Source organism: Poecilia mexicana, unplaced genomic scaffold (assembly GCF_051168715.1).
Source record: "Poecilia mexicana isolate PSO_F unplaced genomic scaffold, ASM5116871v1 scaffold_19, whole genome shotgun sequence".
In the NCBI taxonomy this organism is placed as follows: domain Eukaryota; kingdom Metazoa; phylum Chordata; class Actinopteri; order Cyprinodontiformes; family Poeciliidae; genus Poecilia; species Poecilia mexicana.
The window spans coordinates 3,234,450-3,252,797 of NW_028263388.1; the positions used below are offsets into that span (position 1 = coordinate 3,234,450).

At 39.2% G+C, this 18,348-nt stretch overlaps 1 protein-coding gene across 1 annotated transcript in view; it reads left to right on the top strand.

Moving 5' to 3' along the window:
* Positions 1–18,348, top strand: part of jmjd1cb (jumonji domain containing 1Cb) — a 190,180-nt gene that overhangs the window by 75,811 nt on the left and 96,021 nt on the right. The window contains exon 2 of the mRNA XM_088001097.1: positions 1,009–1,197. Coding sequence (XP_087857223.1) covers positions 1,009–1,197 — 189 coding nt within the window. The remainder of the gene's footprint in view (positions 1–1,008; positions 1,198–18,348) is intronic.

Consider the following 18,348-nt stretch of genomic DNA (forward strand, 5'->3'; position numbering starts at 1 on the left):
ACTATAATGAATCGTGTTATCTCAACATGATTCAATTTCATAAACGTTAAGTTGATGAATTTCTTGTTTGTTCAACATGATTTTATCACGTTTTTGTTTAAAACATGAAATTATTGTGTTAAAAGTACATGATATTCTTTTATTAATGTAATAACCCCCTAAGTTCATTTTTTTGAGTGTAGGACCAGGTTTGTTTGGTCAACTTTTTGGTTTTAAAACAAAAGCCTTACTATAAACCAGCTTTTTGAGTGCTTTTTTGGGTCATTTATATGTGTTAAAACTGCAAAACCAGAACAAATTAGGGCTGAAATGATTAATCGAAATCATTTTCATGAATCGAAGCCAGAAATGATCAAATTCAGAACTCAATCAATGGTTAGCTAGAGTATAAAGAGACAAAAAACACCATTTGCTGAAAGAACAACATACTGAGTAATACTGCACAAAATGGATACATTTTGCACTTGAGTAAAAGAAAATCCTTGCAACCCTGTTAATATGTTCTACCCAGAATTACTCAAGTTATAGTTTTAGATTCACCTGGTTCCAATTCTTTAAAAAATTTAAAAATAAATAAATAAAAATCCTATTTTGCACCTTTCACATTAATATTAAATAATCCCCAGGTCAGGCCTACACAGAGTCCAGCTTTTCACATGTTGATATTAAAAGGATTTGTTTTTAGCTTCACATTCACTCTTTGTGTAAAGGAATGCTGTTACTGAATTTTAGACAATAAAATGATTTCTTGTTCAAACAAGTTGTTTAATTATTGTATTTTTACTATTGTATAGAAAATGCTTAAGTGATTAAATGAAAAATGCAAACTGTGGTAATTTTTATCAGATTACTTGTCAGAATAATTGATTACTGAAATAATCACTGGCTGCAGCCCTAGAACAAATATTTAGTTGCTGAATATGGTGGCGGTTTTATCATCCCTGAACACTGTAACATTACCTTCCTCTCATAGAATGCTGTTATTAACATGAGTTGTTCTGTCTTCAGGTGTATGTGGAATTTGATGACCAAGAGTGGGAGAAGAGGGAGTGGGTGAAGGTCTATGAGGATTTCCAGCTGTTTCTCCTGGAGCACCAGCTGGTCTGGGCAAAGAGGAAGGAGGGAGCAGCTGGAACAGCTGGAGCTGGAGGCCTTCTGCAGGGAACCAAGGCAAAGCACGTCCAGTGGCCTGCACTGGTAAGACCTCACCTTCCATTTAAGAGCTGGAGTCACATGACTGGCTCAGTCATGTGACTGAATTCATGTCTTGGAGATGCTGCTACACGTTGTCTGCTTTCTGATGCATTGTCTTTCTATTTTAGACAGGTTTTCAGTCTGATTATCAGTCTTTTTCATCTTCTGGTAAACTTCCTAAGGCCTCTTTATGTCTCTGTAATGAGGTTGTTTGCCGATTTGTCTTGGTTTTTAAGTCTTTTCATAAATCCGGTCAAGTTGGCTCAGAGCTTCACACCCTTTCACACACCACCTTAAATCCTGTTGGAATGATGTTGACGATCCTTGTTCCAGCTGTGAAGCTTGGTTTATGTTTGATACATGTACATTCATCGCCAAAACTTTTTTTTTTGTTTGTTTGTTTGGAATCAGACAGGTACACAACTTTTACAGCATTTATACTCTGATTCTTCAGAGTAGAGCAAACGGTTAACACTGCACAACACGTTTAGCAGTAAAGAACACAGTTGTTAGCCTGTGAGTGTGGTGATGGTATTATTGTTTAAATGGGCTGAATTATTTTTGCAAACCTGTGCCATGTTTGTTCCCTCGGAACTGTCCACTTAGTTAAAAAGTTTCAGAGGTAAGAGATATGTAATGTTGGCATGTTCCGTAAGCATGTGAAACGCACAAACCAAGCTGGAGCATAAATCGAGCTTAAACTGGGAGTAGATGTCACTTAGCATGTGATGTGGACCTGGGTCTTCTCTCACTGACCACCGCTGTCATTTGCTGATTTCACCATTCTGTCATCATGCATGGAGCAAGTTGGAAGGTGTGCTTTAACGCTCAGACTGGAGTGAAGACAGGCTAGTGTTTGTTGCTGTAGTATGGAACGGTGTCATGAAAAGAATTGCTCAGGTTTACCCCACTTAGAGAATTGCTACCAGGTTAATGGTTGTCAAAAAGAAAACAGTTGGTGAGAGGTCAAAGGGCAAGGCAAGGTGAAGTGAGATCCACCAAGTGAGCAGTTTGTTGCTACACAAGCACAAAGAATCACTGGGGGAGCATGGAGTACATCCACCAACCAGCTTTACATCGTGTTATAATGTTCACTCATCAGAAACAGAAGCTGCTGTGTTGCCTTCATTCTTTCACGCATGTTTTAGAAATCCTTGAATCTCCTGTGACAACCACTCAGCTGTTCAAAACACCTGAGTGGCCCTAGCCCTGCCTTGGAGTTGCTGTTTCTCACAGAGCAGTCCTCCTCAATGACTCCTCCACTCAGCTCCTTCAGACTACCCAGCACAATCATGCTGAGGCTAAGGGGCTCCATGATGCACACTCTGTGGGTTGTTGGACTATAGATGCTGGTGTTAGGATGAGATTTAGATGGATATTGCTGTGTTATTATCATTATTATATTAATAGATTATTAGACTTACTTATATGGATAAACCTAAAAGTATTCAAAGCCCTGGCAGATTTAGATTTAGAATAATTTTATTTTGACCGGAAATACGATGGACATCTCTCACCACAGTGTAACAGCTGTACCAGACATATTTGTTCCGTTTACATTTCATGTTAAAAATATTTAAATTGGTTCTCAATAATCAATTTTAAAAATCCTCGTAACATTTTTACTGCCGTTTGGGTGTTTCCTCTGGTATTATTGATGATTTAAGTTTGGTGATTCAAGTCCTAGAACATCTGCTGGATTTGATTGTAGTAGAAAATCAGTTGTCTGGTGAAAATAAGCAGAAATGACGGTGGATCCCTGAAAAGCTGATGTTTGTTTTTTCTCAGCAGTGAATACCATGTGGGTAGAAGCAGGGGCGCGGTAAAGGGGGGGAAAGTGATGACATTTCTAAGGGCCCTGACCAACAGGGGGCCCTCCACAATTCAATTATTTATTTTTTGTTCATAGAAATAAAAATAAAAAATCGGGGCCCTGTCAATTACAAAATTAATCGTATTGTATTTTCAGAGATTGTTTGTAGCAATAAAAATGTAATGTTCCCACTCCCAGATCATAAAACCATATTTGCCTTGAACCCCCCTATCTGCGTTAAATGGTTCGTTCCTGCTCGGAGCGCTTCAGAGTGACGCTGTTCAGCTGCAGTCAGTGGAAGACACGAATGATTGTGGCAGTTACTATGCTGCTAAGAAAAGTTATAAAATCAGGTTTTCAAAAAAAAAAAGAGAGGGAGAGAAAGAAAAATGCAAGAGTGTTAATTTATAACCCAGTTTTTCTCCAAGAGAGGTGGGTAGACTGTGTGAGATTATCAACCATTTAGCATAATTAGCTTAGCTACAGACTACTGTTTGGCTCCATTTCATTAGCATTTAATGAATTAAGGAAAGAAATTACCAACATATTCATATATTTAACTTGTCCCTTGTACCTTTTTACCACTTAACAGATGAGTCAGTCAGCAGCAGCTCTAACCCACGTCCCTCCTGACTAGTCCTCTCTTGCGTGAAATTAAAGCTGCCGTATGTCACTTTGATATAAATATTTTTTTTTCCACATATTTGTTAAAACTGTCATTGTGTTATGACATTATGAGGTAATCTGTGACAAATCTATTTCCTCTGCCTTCTCCCAGTGCTAGAAACAACCAGTCAGTGGCAGGAGAGTTTTAGTGCCGTCAATCACAATCTCATGTGGTGCTGCTCATCCTTCCTCCACCTCGATTTGTGCCGTGCTGCAGCTAGCATAGCACAAAACTGTGAATGCTCAGTTTAGTTAGCATAGCTACAATGACAGCAGATAAACGGTTTTTTGCAATGATAAGTTGTTTCTCCACCATTAGCACATTTAGCAGTGAGTGAATGAAGTTGATTGTCAGTGCTAAGAGCGTCCTACTAGTTCTGATTGGTTGTTTTGGTCAGAACGGTGCATTACTTTAACCAGTGATAGTAATTCAGGAAGGAGATGGAGGAGATTGATTGTTTTCACAGATTATCTGTCTCATAACAAACTGCTACAACATTGTGACGGCTTAAACAAATATGGAGAAAACATATTTTTTATTAAAGTTGCATACTGCAGCTTGAATAAAATTCAACTCCATAGCATTTTTGAGAAGTCTGGATTGCTTCATGTATATTTTGCGCATTGCTTTTGACTGTTACTCATGGGGAAACATTTCAGTAATCTAAAACTAATAGAATAAATGTAAGCAACCTACTTGCATACTGGATGTGGACTGTTGAATGTTAAATTCATGAGCAGTAAATATTGTGCTAGTATCAGTATTGAACCAAAGAAAACAAGGCAGATGCAGACCTTGAAAATTGTGATGCTTTTTATGGGTCAAATAGACTCAAAAAAATTGTAAAAGCAGCAGCAGGGGGGCCCAAACAAATTTTTTGTCAAGGGGCCCAAGATTTCTGGGTAGAAGATAGTAGACATGCTGTTTGCACATTGTTTGCTCCAAATGCTTGTTTCAACACTGTTTTACTTTAAAATCCGATTAGTTTGTTTTTATTAAAGTGAAAGATTTCACTTTAATAAGTGAAATCTTGGCTTATTGAGGAGTTTCCTCTCAATAAGCCACCAGGTAGAGCTAACTGGCTGCAGGGGGAGCTTTGCAGCCTGTAGGCACTCTGCTCTGTCTCTGGCATCTCAGTAGAAAGAGTTGAACTGCAGATATGTCATGGAACTTTCTACTAATTAATACTGCAGCATACCCACCCCAGCCTCTTGCTTACTTAAAAAAAAAAACAATCAAGTAATGCACTTTTAGTTCTCCTCTTCCAGTGCCATTATCACTGTGTAGTGGTAGTATTTTCTTATTATGTAGATAATAGTTAGATGTTTGTACCTGACTGCTATTTTAACACATCATCCAATTCTTTCTATGCAGTGTTATAATGTTGTGAGTTTTGTGTTGAGACAGTGTTGTGCTTTAGGTGTAAAACCCATGTCCACGTCAGACTTTACTATTTATCCTCCAACACTCTGAGCCTGTATTCCAGTGTGTAAAGATGCATAACACTTGTAGGTTATTACTTCATCACAAGTCTTGACTTGTATCCTCACCTAACCTTATCTTTTAGCAGTCATTTGAAAAAGAGTGTAGAACACAGCTAGTTTGTCAGTCAGATAACTAGCTGTTAGAATGTTGTGATCAGAAAGTGCCAGATCATCAACCTGGTTGATGGGAAGCTATCCGGCAAAGAACACACAGTTCAGTTTGATCAGTTGTGGAAAGGTTTTGCAGAGTAGTGAGAATTTCTGTGTCCTCAGTTCTGAGGAAGTTGGGCACCTTTTCCTTAAACTGTTTTTAAAGGAAAAAAATAAGCAAAAATAAAACATCACATACGATTTATCTATTCTCTAAACTATAAGTTAGGCCTAGATCTCCAAACAATGTTGGCATTTATCGCAATAATTTCTGGGTGAATAAATCGGCCAGCAACAATTGTAATTTTCTGGCCAATCACTGATCTTTAAAAAGCCTGACCTGAAGTTTCTAATTTTGGGCAATACAGATTTGTGTTTTGTGCTAAACATAGTGACAAAATGGCTAAGTTGGCAACAGTGAGGTGACTATTGTTAATCACACACTAACTGTGTACAGACTGTAATACAAATTCCAAGACAGGATGTACCCAAATTTGAGGCCGTCGTAGCTAAGGTTAATTGGAATGACGTCTCCAGCCAGAATCGGATAAATGATTGCTGCAGTGCATGTATTCTCAATGTTTGTAATACTATGAATAAGTTTCTTAAAACCCATACGAAGGGACGAAGAAAAATACAGCTACCTTGGGTATCGGATGACATTTGGCTGTTAATGAAAAAGAGAGACTATGCTCTAAAATCTTTTCTTAAAAATAAAAGGACCACAGATTGACTGCTTTTCAAAAGTTTGAGGAACAGAGTAGTTAAAGAAATGTACAAATCTAAACCTAAATATTACACAGATGTCTTATCAGAAACTGGAGGGAATGGTAAGACGATCTGGAAACAACTAAACAGTTTACTGAATCCCAATGCACACACTAAATATAAATATGAACTTAGCAGGAAAAACCATAACGAATCCTGCTAAGCTAGCAACAATGTTTAATGATTTTTTTCCTCTCTTTAGTTAAAGACTTGGCATCAAAGTTTCGGCCAGCTCCAATGGAAACACACGGTACAAAACCGACCAAAAAGTGTTCTGATTTCTTTGAGATTAAGGAAATTCATTACTCTGACGTTCAAAAACCCATTAATAGCTTAAGTAATTCTCACACAAAGGATATGTATAATTTAGATGCTATGTTTTTTAAAATAAATACAGTAACATTTTAGTAGAACCTTTAACTCACATAGTTAACATTTCCATCAGAACAGGGCAATTTCCCGATGCATGGAAAAAAGCTTTGGTGAAACCGATTTTTAAATCAGGAAGTCCACATGAAATCAGCAACTACAGGCCAAAAAGTCTGGTTCTGGTCATGTCAAAAGTGCTGGAGAAAATGATTCTGGAACAATTACTACTACATTTAGACAGTAACAATCTTCTGCATCCGCTTCAGTTTGGTTTCAGACGTCAATATTCCACAGAGACTGCTGTAAGTTTGCTGCTTGAAAAGGTTAAACAATCACTTGACAAGGGACAAATTACTGGTGCAGTTTTTCTGGATTTGAAAAAGGCCTTTGATACGGTGAATCACAATTTCATCATTTAATTTTTCAGAACGGTCATTGTAGGGCTGTTGTAAACGAATATTTTAGTAATCGAGTAATCTATCGATTATTCTTACGATTAATCGAGTAATCGGATAAAAAAAAATTATAAAATGAAATATTGGTAAATCTGGCATAATACCGGTGTTACTATCAGATATCAATATCAGTCCAATTTTTCATATTTGAGCATCCCTAACAGTTGCTTTTTTGTAGTTTAGAAAACTAACCTGTAACAATAATAGCTCACTTTCTAAGTTAACCAGAAGAAAAGTTATAGAAAAATCTGAAATTATATTGAATTTAATAACAAAGAGGCAGGCTCACAAATATGCTTATAAAAAATGTCTACAATCCAGCTTTTAGTTTATGTATTCATCTTCAGTGAGTTTAATAGATTAATTAAACTCACCTTGCCACCTAACCTGTCACGCTTTGGGTTTGAAAATACGGGAAATGCCGCCTGGAGTGGGAGGAAAGGGCGAATGAACGAACGTAAGATGGAGGGGAGGAAATAGACCAGCGGACTGACGAACCGTTAGACCGGGGGACGAACACGGGGGGAAGCAATACGGGATATTTACGACACCTTCACTGGTCACACTCAGAAACTCATCTACCAGCCATGTACGATGCGCTCCGCCACCCGTTTCTTCTGACCGGGATATGAAATTTATTGTGCGGTTCGTCGGTAAAGCTACATTTACACGGTAAGCATCAGCTACTCAGCCGCCCGCCCTGTTCAGGCTATCCGCTCACCTCAGCGCTCTTCCCGCCGTTCGCTTTCAACCAGCAGCCCCGGAGGAGAAATGCTGCCGTACTCCAGGCATTCGCCCAGTCATTTTAAGGATGCTTATTGGTTCCCCAAAAACGATAAAAAGTCGGGCATTATCATCAATCAATAAAATCCCCACAGGCCAATCTTGAAGATTGGACTTTATGCCGCTGAGACTTAGCTTTTGTCAACAACTCAGAGGCGGAAGTGAGAGCTCCGCGCAACGCAAGTGAAGTCCCGGCCGGAACACGGTGCGCTAACTAATAAAACATAAATTAACGAAGCTTCGAGGCAGGTAAATTTTCCTCGAGGAATTTTAGTAATCGAGGTACTCGAATCATTCGAGGAATCGTTTCAGCCCTAGGTCATTGTCTTAGTTTAAATCATATTTGAAAGATCGTGAACAATGTGTTGTCATTAATAACAGTAAATCTGTCTTCTGCAAAATTGTAACGGGGATTCCACAAGGAATTATCTTAGGTCCGGTCCTTTTTAGTTTGTATGTTAAGTCTTCCTGAAATTTGTCCTGAAGTCAATTTGCAAATGTATGGTGATGACACCATTGTTTACACATCGGACAAAAGCGGTATTGTTCTCAGTGGGAAAACTTCAGAACAGTCTACAGAGATTATCAACATGGCTAAAGGATTCTTGCCTAACTCTCAATACAAAGAAAACAAAATGCATTTGCTTTTCAATCAAGAAAACATCATTACAGTCCTTGAATATTCAGATCAGTGGGGACCCTATTGAACAAGTATCACAAGAAAAATATTTAGGAATAATTCTGGATGTTCAGTTAAATTTTTGGAGCCATGTTGATAAAATCTACAAAACTGTTAGATCGAATACAAATTGTTTTAAAATTATTAGACATTGTTTGACACTTCACTGTGCAGAGATGTTTTTGAACTCACTGATCCTCTCACATTTTACCTGTGGAGCTACTGGTCTCAGACTAGTCAAACTATACTCAAACCATTAGCAAGTCTCTATAATCGGGCCTTAAAGGTTTTATATCAAAAGCCGATTAGATTCTATCACTGTCACGTTTTGGCTAAATTTGGCATTTTGGATTTTACAAATTATCTAAATTACAATGTTTTAAAATGGACTTTTAAGTGTTTAAATGGACTTGCACCTACACCATCAAGCGATTGCATACAGAGACTGCAGGGCAATAGCAAATCTACCAGAGTGGCTTTAGATGGAAGTTGTAAGGTCCCCTTTCGAAGAGCCACTTTTGCTCAAAGTGCTCTGTCCGTGAGAGGATCTCCAGTTTGGAACTCGCTTCCTGTTGATTTAAAGTCTGTAACCAGTTTTAGTACATTCAGAAATCAAACAAAACTCTGGTTATGTCAAAAACAGAACTGTACCCATTTTTGATGTTTTACATTTTTCTGTTTGTATACATTATGTTGTGTTATTTTAAATGATTATCACTTCAATTTTTAGTTACTTTTTAAAAGCCCATCTAGGGACAAGTGCTGCGAATTAGCTGTTGCTATTGCACCATGATACAAACATGGGACTGCTGTTTTATTCAGTTTGTCTATGTTGATGTATGTCTGTCCCTATCAAATAAACTTTATAATAATAACATGCAGACATGACCTTGTGGACCGGTCTATCAGTCCCACCTCCCTACCAGCAGAGCAAAAGAGGACTGTGGCTGATTTTCAGACCTTTGCAGAGGAAGATGAGGTCAGTTTCTTATGTAAGGATTGCCCAGTTACTCAAAATGAAGGAAATCAGGGCTGATCGACTGACGGACAGGTAGGCCTGTCACAATAAACGATAAATCAATTAATCGCACGATAAATTAAACCTATTGACCTCATTTTAATTATCGGCTTTATCGTCTCTTCCTACCTTTTTTTTTTTTTCTATTGATGACACTAATTGAAAAAAGGCTCAACTCCGGTGCTCTCCACTGGCCCTCTCTTCCTCATTTCCTTAGTGTAATGTCCAGCGCAGACTACACGAGTTGTCTGCCGATTGTTGGCCCATTTTCAAAACCTGAGAGACCACACATTAGCCGACAGAAATCCTAGGTCAGTGGTTCTTAACCTTTTTTGAAGTACTGAACCCACTAGTTTCATATGTGCATTCACTGAACCCTTCTGTAGCAATAAATAAAATATGAATTTTTTCCCCTAAATTCAAGACATAGGGGTGACCCAACTAGAGTCTAGTTGGGTCACCCCAAGATCACTAAGTCTTCTTAAAAGGTAGAGACTCTGAGAATAGTTCTTCAAAATACACTCCTGATCAAAATCTTAAGACCAGTCAAAAAATTGGAAGAATTTGCATTTTGCACTATTGGATCTTAAGAAGGTTCTAAGTAGAGCTTCACAATGTTAAAGTAAAAAATCAGTGCAAGAAACAAGAACTTTGAAGCAGGGAATTTTCTGAAAACTGCATTTACACTCAAACATGATTTTGTCAGCTGATCAAACGTTTAAGACCATAGTCTTTAAAAGCCAAAAGCTATGCAAAAATCTGGATCCCATGTCATTTTCTGTCAAGTCTTTACACTGTCAAGACCTCCTGATGGCAAAAGCAAAAAAGCTCACTGACTTTGAACGTGGTAGGATTGTTGAGCTGCATAAGCAAGGCGTCTCACAACGTGCCATCGCTGATGAGGTTGGACGCAGTAAGACAGTCATTTTGCATTTTTTAAATGATCCTGAGGGTTATGGAACAAAAAATCAAGTGGTAGACCCAAAAAAATTTCACCAGCTCTGAGCCGCAGGATCCGATTGGCAGAAACAAAAAACATCTTCAAAGGCCACGTCTTCTTCAACGCCACAAAATTGCCCGTTTGGACTTTGCAAGGGTGCACCAAACATGGGACATTGAAAGGTGGAAGGAAGAAAGTTGTCTTCTCTGATGAGGAAAAAATGTAACCTTGATGGTCCTGATGGCTTCCAACGTTACTGGCATGACAAAGAGATCCCACCTGAGATGTTTTCTACACGGCACAGTGGTGGGGGCGCCATCATGATTTGGGGTGCGTTTTCCTTTAATGGAACAATGGAGCTTCAGGTTGTGCAGGGGCGTCAAACAGCAGCTGGCTATGTGGAGATGTTGCAGCAGGCATCCCTCATGACTGAGGGCCCTCATCTGTGTGGTAATGATTGGGTTTTTCAACAGGACAATGCTGCAGTTCACAATGCCCGCCTGACAAAGGAGTTCTTCCAAGAGAATAACATCACTCTTTTGGACCATCCTGCATGTTCCCCGCATCTAAACCCAAATGAGAACATTTGGGGATGGATGGCAAGGGAAGTTTACAAAAATGGACATCAGTTCCAGACAGTGGATGCCCTTCATGAAGCCATCTTCAACACTTGGAGCAACGTTCCCACTAGCCTCCTGGAAACACTGGCATCAAGCATGCCTAAACGATTGTTTGAAGTCATCAACAGGAATGGTGGAGCTACTCATTACTGAATCCTTTTTTTTTGACACTTTGATTTCTGTTTTGGGGGGTTTTCGGGTTTTTTTGAGCTATGGTCTTAAACTTTTGATCAGCTAAAAAAATCATGTTTGAGTGTAAATGCAATTTTCAATTAATTCCCTGCTCAAAGGTTTTTCTCTTATGCTGATTTCTTCTTTTAACATTGTGAAGCTCTACTTAGAACCTTCTTAAGATCCAATAGTGCAAAATACAAATTCTTGCAATTTTTTGACTGGTCTTAAGATTTTGATCAGGAGTGTATAGTCGGTGTTTTCAGCAAAGTTGAGCTGACTGTCCAGGAACGACCCAAGGTATTTAAAATTTGCCAGAGTTTCAACAAGTTGGCCATCGAGAGAAACTGGAAACACTTTAAGGTCTTGTTTAGATCATTGAATTAGCTCTACATTCTTAAGAGAATGAAAAATTAATAATAAATAATAAAGACTGCGGTATTCTGATTTAGTAATGTAATTGCATTAGTTGTGTTACCACCCCCACACCACTAGAGGCAGTACCAACCCCGAAAAGATGCGACTAAGGAGCAGATTTAGAAGTACACCGAAAGCTACAGAATTTGGTAAAAACGGTGAGTTTTGCTGAAGTAATTAAAGACACAAGTTCAAATCCATGCTGAAAGTGAAACTCCTTCAATCAGTGCTCCGCAGCACTGATTGGCTAAGCAATGCAACGTGATCCTCTGCAGCAAGTGATGGCGAAGCGGGGCGTCATCACGACTTTACACAAGTGTGTCTTTACCTTCGCGGCATTGGCTCCGCCGAACCCCTGAGACCGACTCATCGAACCCCTGGGGTTCGATCGAACCCAGGTTAAGAACCACTGATCTCGGTACAACGGTTCGATCGGGTTCGATCGTGCCGTGTATCAGGCATTAATCAATGCTCTACTAGAATCTACCTGCAATCCATAGAGTGGCGTAAAGTCCTGACTGAATGAAAATCATTATAACCTATTTATGTCACTTTAACTCAGAACAGCTGAACACTTACCGGGTTTATCAACTGCGGTAGCAATTTGGCTTCAACTCCTCTCCTTGTCATTTCTTTATTCTTTGCACAAAATGTTGAATAAACATTAATGTTGTTTCCACATATCATCTCCAATGTCCGCTGGACTTCGGGTTGCGCCGTGTCAGTTGTTTGGGATTCCCCTCCGTAATTTCCCCTCAGAAAGCGCGGATGAGAATCCGCGCTTTCTGATTGGCTACTTGTCACATTCAGCGTTAACGCTCACAGTCGGGGAAAACCCCTGATGGCCACGACAATCTAAATCACACTGCAGGATGATCGGTTACGAAATCACAAGCGATAATCTTAGATCGGCCCAGGGGCGTAACTACATATTATTCAGGTGGATGCGAAAACATAAATGGCCCCCCATAAATCAGAGCGTAAGGGCGCGGCATCATCGGGGCGCCGCCCCCCTCTGGTGCAGCGCCCCTATGCGTTGCATGCGCTGCATACCCACTTTTTGCGTCACTGGATCGCCAACGTTCTAAGATTGTCATAAGGGGAAAATAGGGGCAAAACATCGTGTAGTGTGAACTATTGCATTAAGTAGTCGGATGTGCCCGTCTTCTCTATTTAAATCTCGTGATTACTGAAGGGCAATATAGTATACAGAGTTTATAATCTGCACTGTTTTGGTTGAATGCAGTATTTATTTCCACTTTTGTTTTATGTCATTTAGTTTTTATTCAAGTACGATTTTTGTTCATTTTACTTTTATTTTTGGTTGTTTTGTTTAGTTTATCAGTTCCAATGTTGTGTTCTTTTGAAAATAAAGTGTATCTATCTATGGCAGGAAATCGCAGGCATTATTACATCATTTTCATTAAATCAGTGTCAAAAGGTCTTGAAACAATATTATTGTTTATCGCAATAATTTTTTTAGACAATCGCTCGGCAAAATTTGTTATCGTGACAGGCCTAAGGACAGGACAAATTATGCAAACACACACTCAGGTTTGAACCTGAGAACAACCCTATCAGTCATGTTTTTGGACTGATAGGGTTGTGAGAAAGCCATAGTAAACAGAGAGAACACACACATGCACAAGGAAAAAACCTGCATGTAAAAAGACTGACTGGGATTCAAACCCAGGACCTTCATTGCTGCAAGGCAACAGTGATGCAAACTGTTACTGGAGCTAAGACCTCAACCAATGAATGTTTTGAGGATGCAGCTGGTGTGTGAAGAGGGTTTGTTCTTGTGTGTCTGAAAACTACTGAGGAATCAACAGCTGACAACTACATCATCACAAACCAAAAATAATTGATTGAGAAACGGAAACAATGTCGTGGCTTATTAGCACACACACACACACACACACACATGCATACACCCATGCACACATGCACCCCTAACTCAAAAACGGCATTTCCCCTCATGGAGACCAAGGATTTGTCTCCTCAAGGAGCAATGGTGCCCACAGGTATATAAAAACCTGGTACACACACTTACCCTTACGCACGCACGCACACACATGCACACACACATTCTCTCTTTTTTGTCTCGATTTTATGTCCATATTTCTACCAGACTTGTTTGTCTGTGGCAGTGAGATTCTGTGGTTAATCTTACAGAGCAGTGCTGTTAAATAAGGGGGTTCAGTTGAGAAAAATGTACGAAATCAACAAAATCTGTGCTGGTGCCGTGGAGAAGCTCTGTGTGTGTCTGCTTTATAGGCAGATATATGTAATACATTGATCTTAGAAGCTGCTTTGGGATGATATTTAGTTTGTTCGTGGTTGTTGCTTTTCTGTTTGTCTTCCTGTCTATTTTTTGTACTCTAGCTTCTATCCCTGCTCTGTGCTGCTGTTGTCATAGCAACAACATCAAAGGCTCATAAATGGATGTCTTTGAAAAAAATCTAATGGAATTGGATCATTTGATGCATGCATCCTTCCTCGTACACCATGTTCTAGCCTTCTTAGTATTAAAAGAAAAACAAAGTAATGTAGAGTAAATTTTTCACGTTTGAATAATGAACTGGAACATCTGAATGATGCACATATCGAAGTGTCATCTTCAGGCCTCCATGTCTGTATGCTTGTTTGTTTGGGTTGATCTCAACAGTTTATCTCCTGCTGCTGGTCAAATTGATATCTTGTTGTGAACAAGTGGAGTTCTGTGTCAATGATGCAATGTCTTTTACCAACTGATTTGTAATCACTTTGACTACATGAAGGTTTGGAGGAAATCAAAGCAAGGTGATGTGGAAGCTGCAGAGGACCCTGAAGTGTTGTGTGGTTGTTGAATAACTCATCATTCAACAATGATGTCAAAGGAAAAAAGCAGAGTTCTACAGAAGAACATCTACTTTGAGTAGTGTGACTGAACCAGAGGTGTGAGTTTACCCCAATTTTACCTCATCAGTAAAGACTCAGAACTTCACTTGGATTTGAGCCTTTAAATTGAATCTTTGATGTTGTCCCTGGAGCCAAGCTACTGCACAGAACTCCTCTAGCTTTTTAGCAGAGTTTCCTCTACATGTTGCTGCAACATGCACGCTGCATCTCTCAGGCCTCTTGCCAAGATTGGCCTTGTAAATGAGGACTGGTTCTCAATCACCTCACTAAGTTATGTTTTGGTTAAATAAATAGATTAGTATTTTTTCTTTTATTTTGAGGAGGAAATATTGTTTCCATATTCAAATTTTTAAAATACAAATGTGTTTTAAACAAAGTAAATTTGTTTCCAGACCAATTTTTTTTTTTTTTTTTTTTTTAGAAATTGTCCCTAAAACATATCTAGAATAAGTTAATTAGCTTTAGTAATCTCTCAGTTTAACAAGTTGCCCAAGACAAAGATGAAGATATAAACAGTTGCAGAGCACCGCCTGGAGAGCATTATAATATAATTTTATTTGTTTGATCACAATAATGGTGTGTGCAATATTCACATTACAAATAACTGTTAGATGTGCAATCTTATTGGGAAATATGTAGTATAGTTTGGGTGTCTCAAAGACCAAAAATTCTATTGATGATATGAAAAATGTATAAATAGTTATACATTTAAGGATTACATTTATGTGAGATTTAAGTCTTATTCAATGTGGGAAGATTTAAATGTTTGTTATGAGTAGGAGAAGGGCAGTAAATTTTAATGATCTGATTATACTCATATTTTACTGTACAAATAGGTATATACAGCTGTAGCTGGATAACATAAAAATCTTGTTTTGTGTGAGATTTTAATTTTTGCTATAGTCTGGTGTTTGTTTTGAACACAAAATAATGAAAATAATGTATTTATTTTTTGATTAATATTTGCAGTGAAAAACGGTATGGATCTCACTGGTTGCTCTGGAAAACAAATGTTCTGCTTATTTTATCAATAACTTCCAAATAATAATAATTTGTGATAACAATGTCATATTTTGGACCTGACTCTGGAACTGACTTATAATTGAATGTCTTTGCTTTGGCCATCACCTTCCTGTGCAATTCTGCTTGAAAAAGTTCTCGCTTACAGTCTGGGTTTCTTCCTTTGAGTCGGATTTTCTCCTATAGATTTTTTTCCGGGTCAATCAGGGATCAAAAGGAGAAGTTGTAAACATTTACATCTATTTTCTGCTCTTTTAGAATTGTAGTCTGCCTGTAGTTTTATTAATGGCAGCAGAGGAAGTAAACATAGCCATTCAGCCCCAAATATTGAATTATAGCCGCCTGGTTTGAATCGGTACTTCTTTCTTTGCAGTGGAGGACGATTCTGTACAGTGCAGGCAATTTCTGGTAAACTTCCTAGCATCAAACTGGAGCAGTACATATGTCAGAGACAGATGTTAGCAGTTGGGTAAAACGTAATTCCTCAACATAGTCCATACCTCTAGGAAGCAATCGTTTCTCAACAGCCAGAGTCCAGACCCTCTGGACGAAGCAAAGCGTAGAACAAGGAGCTAGTTCTACCAGGCTACCTTGGATGTGATTTGAGAGTCGGGTAACAGTGATTTGATCCCTCCTTTGGTACAATAAACGTACAATATATACAGTACATACAATACATGCTCTTTACTGTCATTGTGTTGTTTTTCTTCTGTACTGCATCGCCCATTTTCATCATTGTTTTCTGGGTTCCAACCCCGACTATGGCCACAGGTGGATATTTCCAGCTCCCATTCATGGAGACAGCTTCTAGAAACATTAATGAAAGAAGTATTCTCAGTAGCTCAGTGAATTCCAGTGTGGTGTCGTGAGACAATTCCACCTGTGCAATGAGTCCAGTGGTTACAAACAGCTGTTTGTGGTGTTTAGAAGAAGGTGGATGACTGGGAATGACAGCAGCTCAGCCACAACGTGGTAGACCACATCAAATTGCAGAGGATGGTCAGTGGTCACCATGCTGAGGAGCAAAGTGTTCAGACTTCACCAGCTTTCTGCAGAGGTGATGGCTGCCACAGAAATGAAAAACGCCTGTAGGAACCAGCAGCAAACCTGCAGTCTCAAAGTGAAGTTCTTTGTTGGGAACACATGGACCAATCAGATCTCTGTAGGAGGTGATTATTAAGGGCTTTATTTGTGAGAAGGAGAATCTTAAATTTTATTCTGGATTTAATAGGGAGCCAATGAAGAGAAGCTGAAATGGAAAAATATAATCTCTGTTTTTAATTTTCATCAGAATTTTTGCTGCACCATTTTGGGTCAGCTGAACATTTTCTTTCTGCAATTTGTGAATTTCCTTAAAGTAAAGAGTTACAGTAGTTCTGCCTGGAAGCAACACATGCATGCCATGGACTAGTTTTTAGCATCATTCCTGGACAGAATATTTCTAATTTTAGCAATATTCTGGAGATGGGAGAAGGAAATCTGATCTGTTAATATGGGGCTAAATAAAATGTCCAGGTCTAAAATAACACTGAGGTTCTTTACTTCATTACTTCAGAGGAACACCTTTGGGATGAGTTGTCGTGGAGTTGTCGTGGAGACTATGAACCAGGTCTTCTCATCAAAACTACAGCTTCTGATCTCACTAATGTGCTTCTGGAGTTGTCATGTACACACTCCTACTCCTAAACCTCGCTGGAACTCTTCCCAGAAGAGATGAAGCTGTTAAGAGCTCCAAAGGATTGACTGACTTCACTTTTAAACCATCTGGATGAGGAATGGGGTCTGATTCTAGGTCAGATGTGTGGAGGCAGGCTACTGGCTGGGCTGCATGGTTTCACAGTTGCTACCACAGCCGCTGTGTGAGCCCCACTGGGTCTTTCTGCATGGGGTTGCATGTTCTGCCAGTGAAGCCTGGGTTCCCTTCAGGTATCGGGTTTCTCCCAGCCCAAAAACATCTTTGTTAGGTCACAGTTGCTATTACTGCAACTGTGATAGCAACACAGGACACAGGCTGTCCTGTGTTGCCCATACAATAGTTGTACTTGTCTCTCACTTATTGATTGCTGGAGCCCCATTGCAGCCTTGCGCTCATGAATGAGCAGGGGTGAAAGTAGGGGGGTACGGCAGGGTACTGCATACTCCTAAAAGATTTAGCTGGGGTACGCAGTACCTGCAAGAGAGAGGAGCGGCTGTCTGCTGTAAAAAGTCAGTGGGTTCACTGTGCAGCCATGAGTGCACCTACTAATCAGCCGTGACTGATTAGTTTTTCAAGAACAATCCAAAACACAACTTAATCAGTTAATAGATTTTTTTTGCCTCTTATTTAGTGGAAATATTGATGTTGATGAGACTTTCTCCAAAATGATAACCTTTTTAAATCTTTATAGCTCCACTGTTGAAAATGAGGCTCTAACATTCACAAATGACATTGAAATAAAATCCAGTCCAACATCTGGTTTGAGGTGATTCCTCTAGATCCTGTTGGAGGAAAAATATCCCAACTCCAGAAGATGTGCTTTTAACCTAACAGAGCTCTGTGGTTCCTCCTATCAGTACGAGAGTCAGGGTGAGGAGGTGCCATGTCAGGAAGACGAAGTGGAAGCTGCAGGATCTTCAGAACAAACAGGTCATGATGCTAGGCCTATTGATTATCCCTCTGTCTGGACACAGGATCAATATAACCAGTTTAAAAGCTAAAATAAATGGCTATATGCCAGACATGGAAAACTGGGATGCACTCTATGCCATGATGTTCAGAAATTAGGTCTCATGGCATCTCAAGGTGTCAACATTGCAGCCAGTGTTGCAAGCTGAAGGAAATACAGCTTTATGTTTGTAACAATTCAAGAGCTACCCAGCTTTTATCACTTCGCAAAAAAAATTCCAAAGCACACAAAGA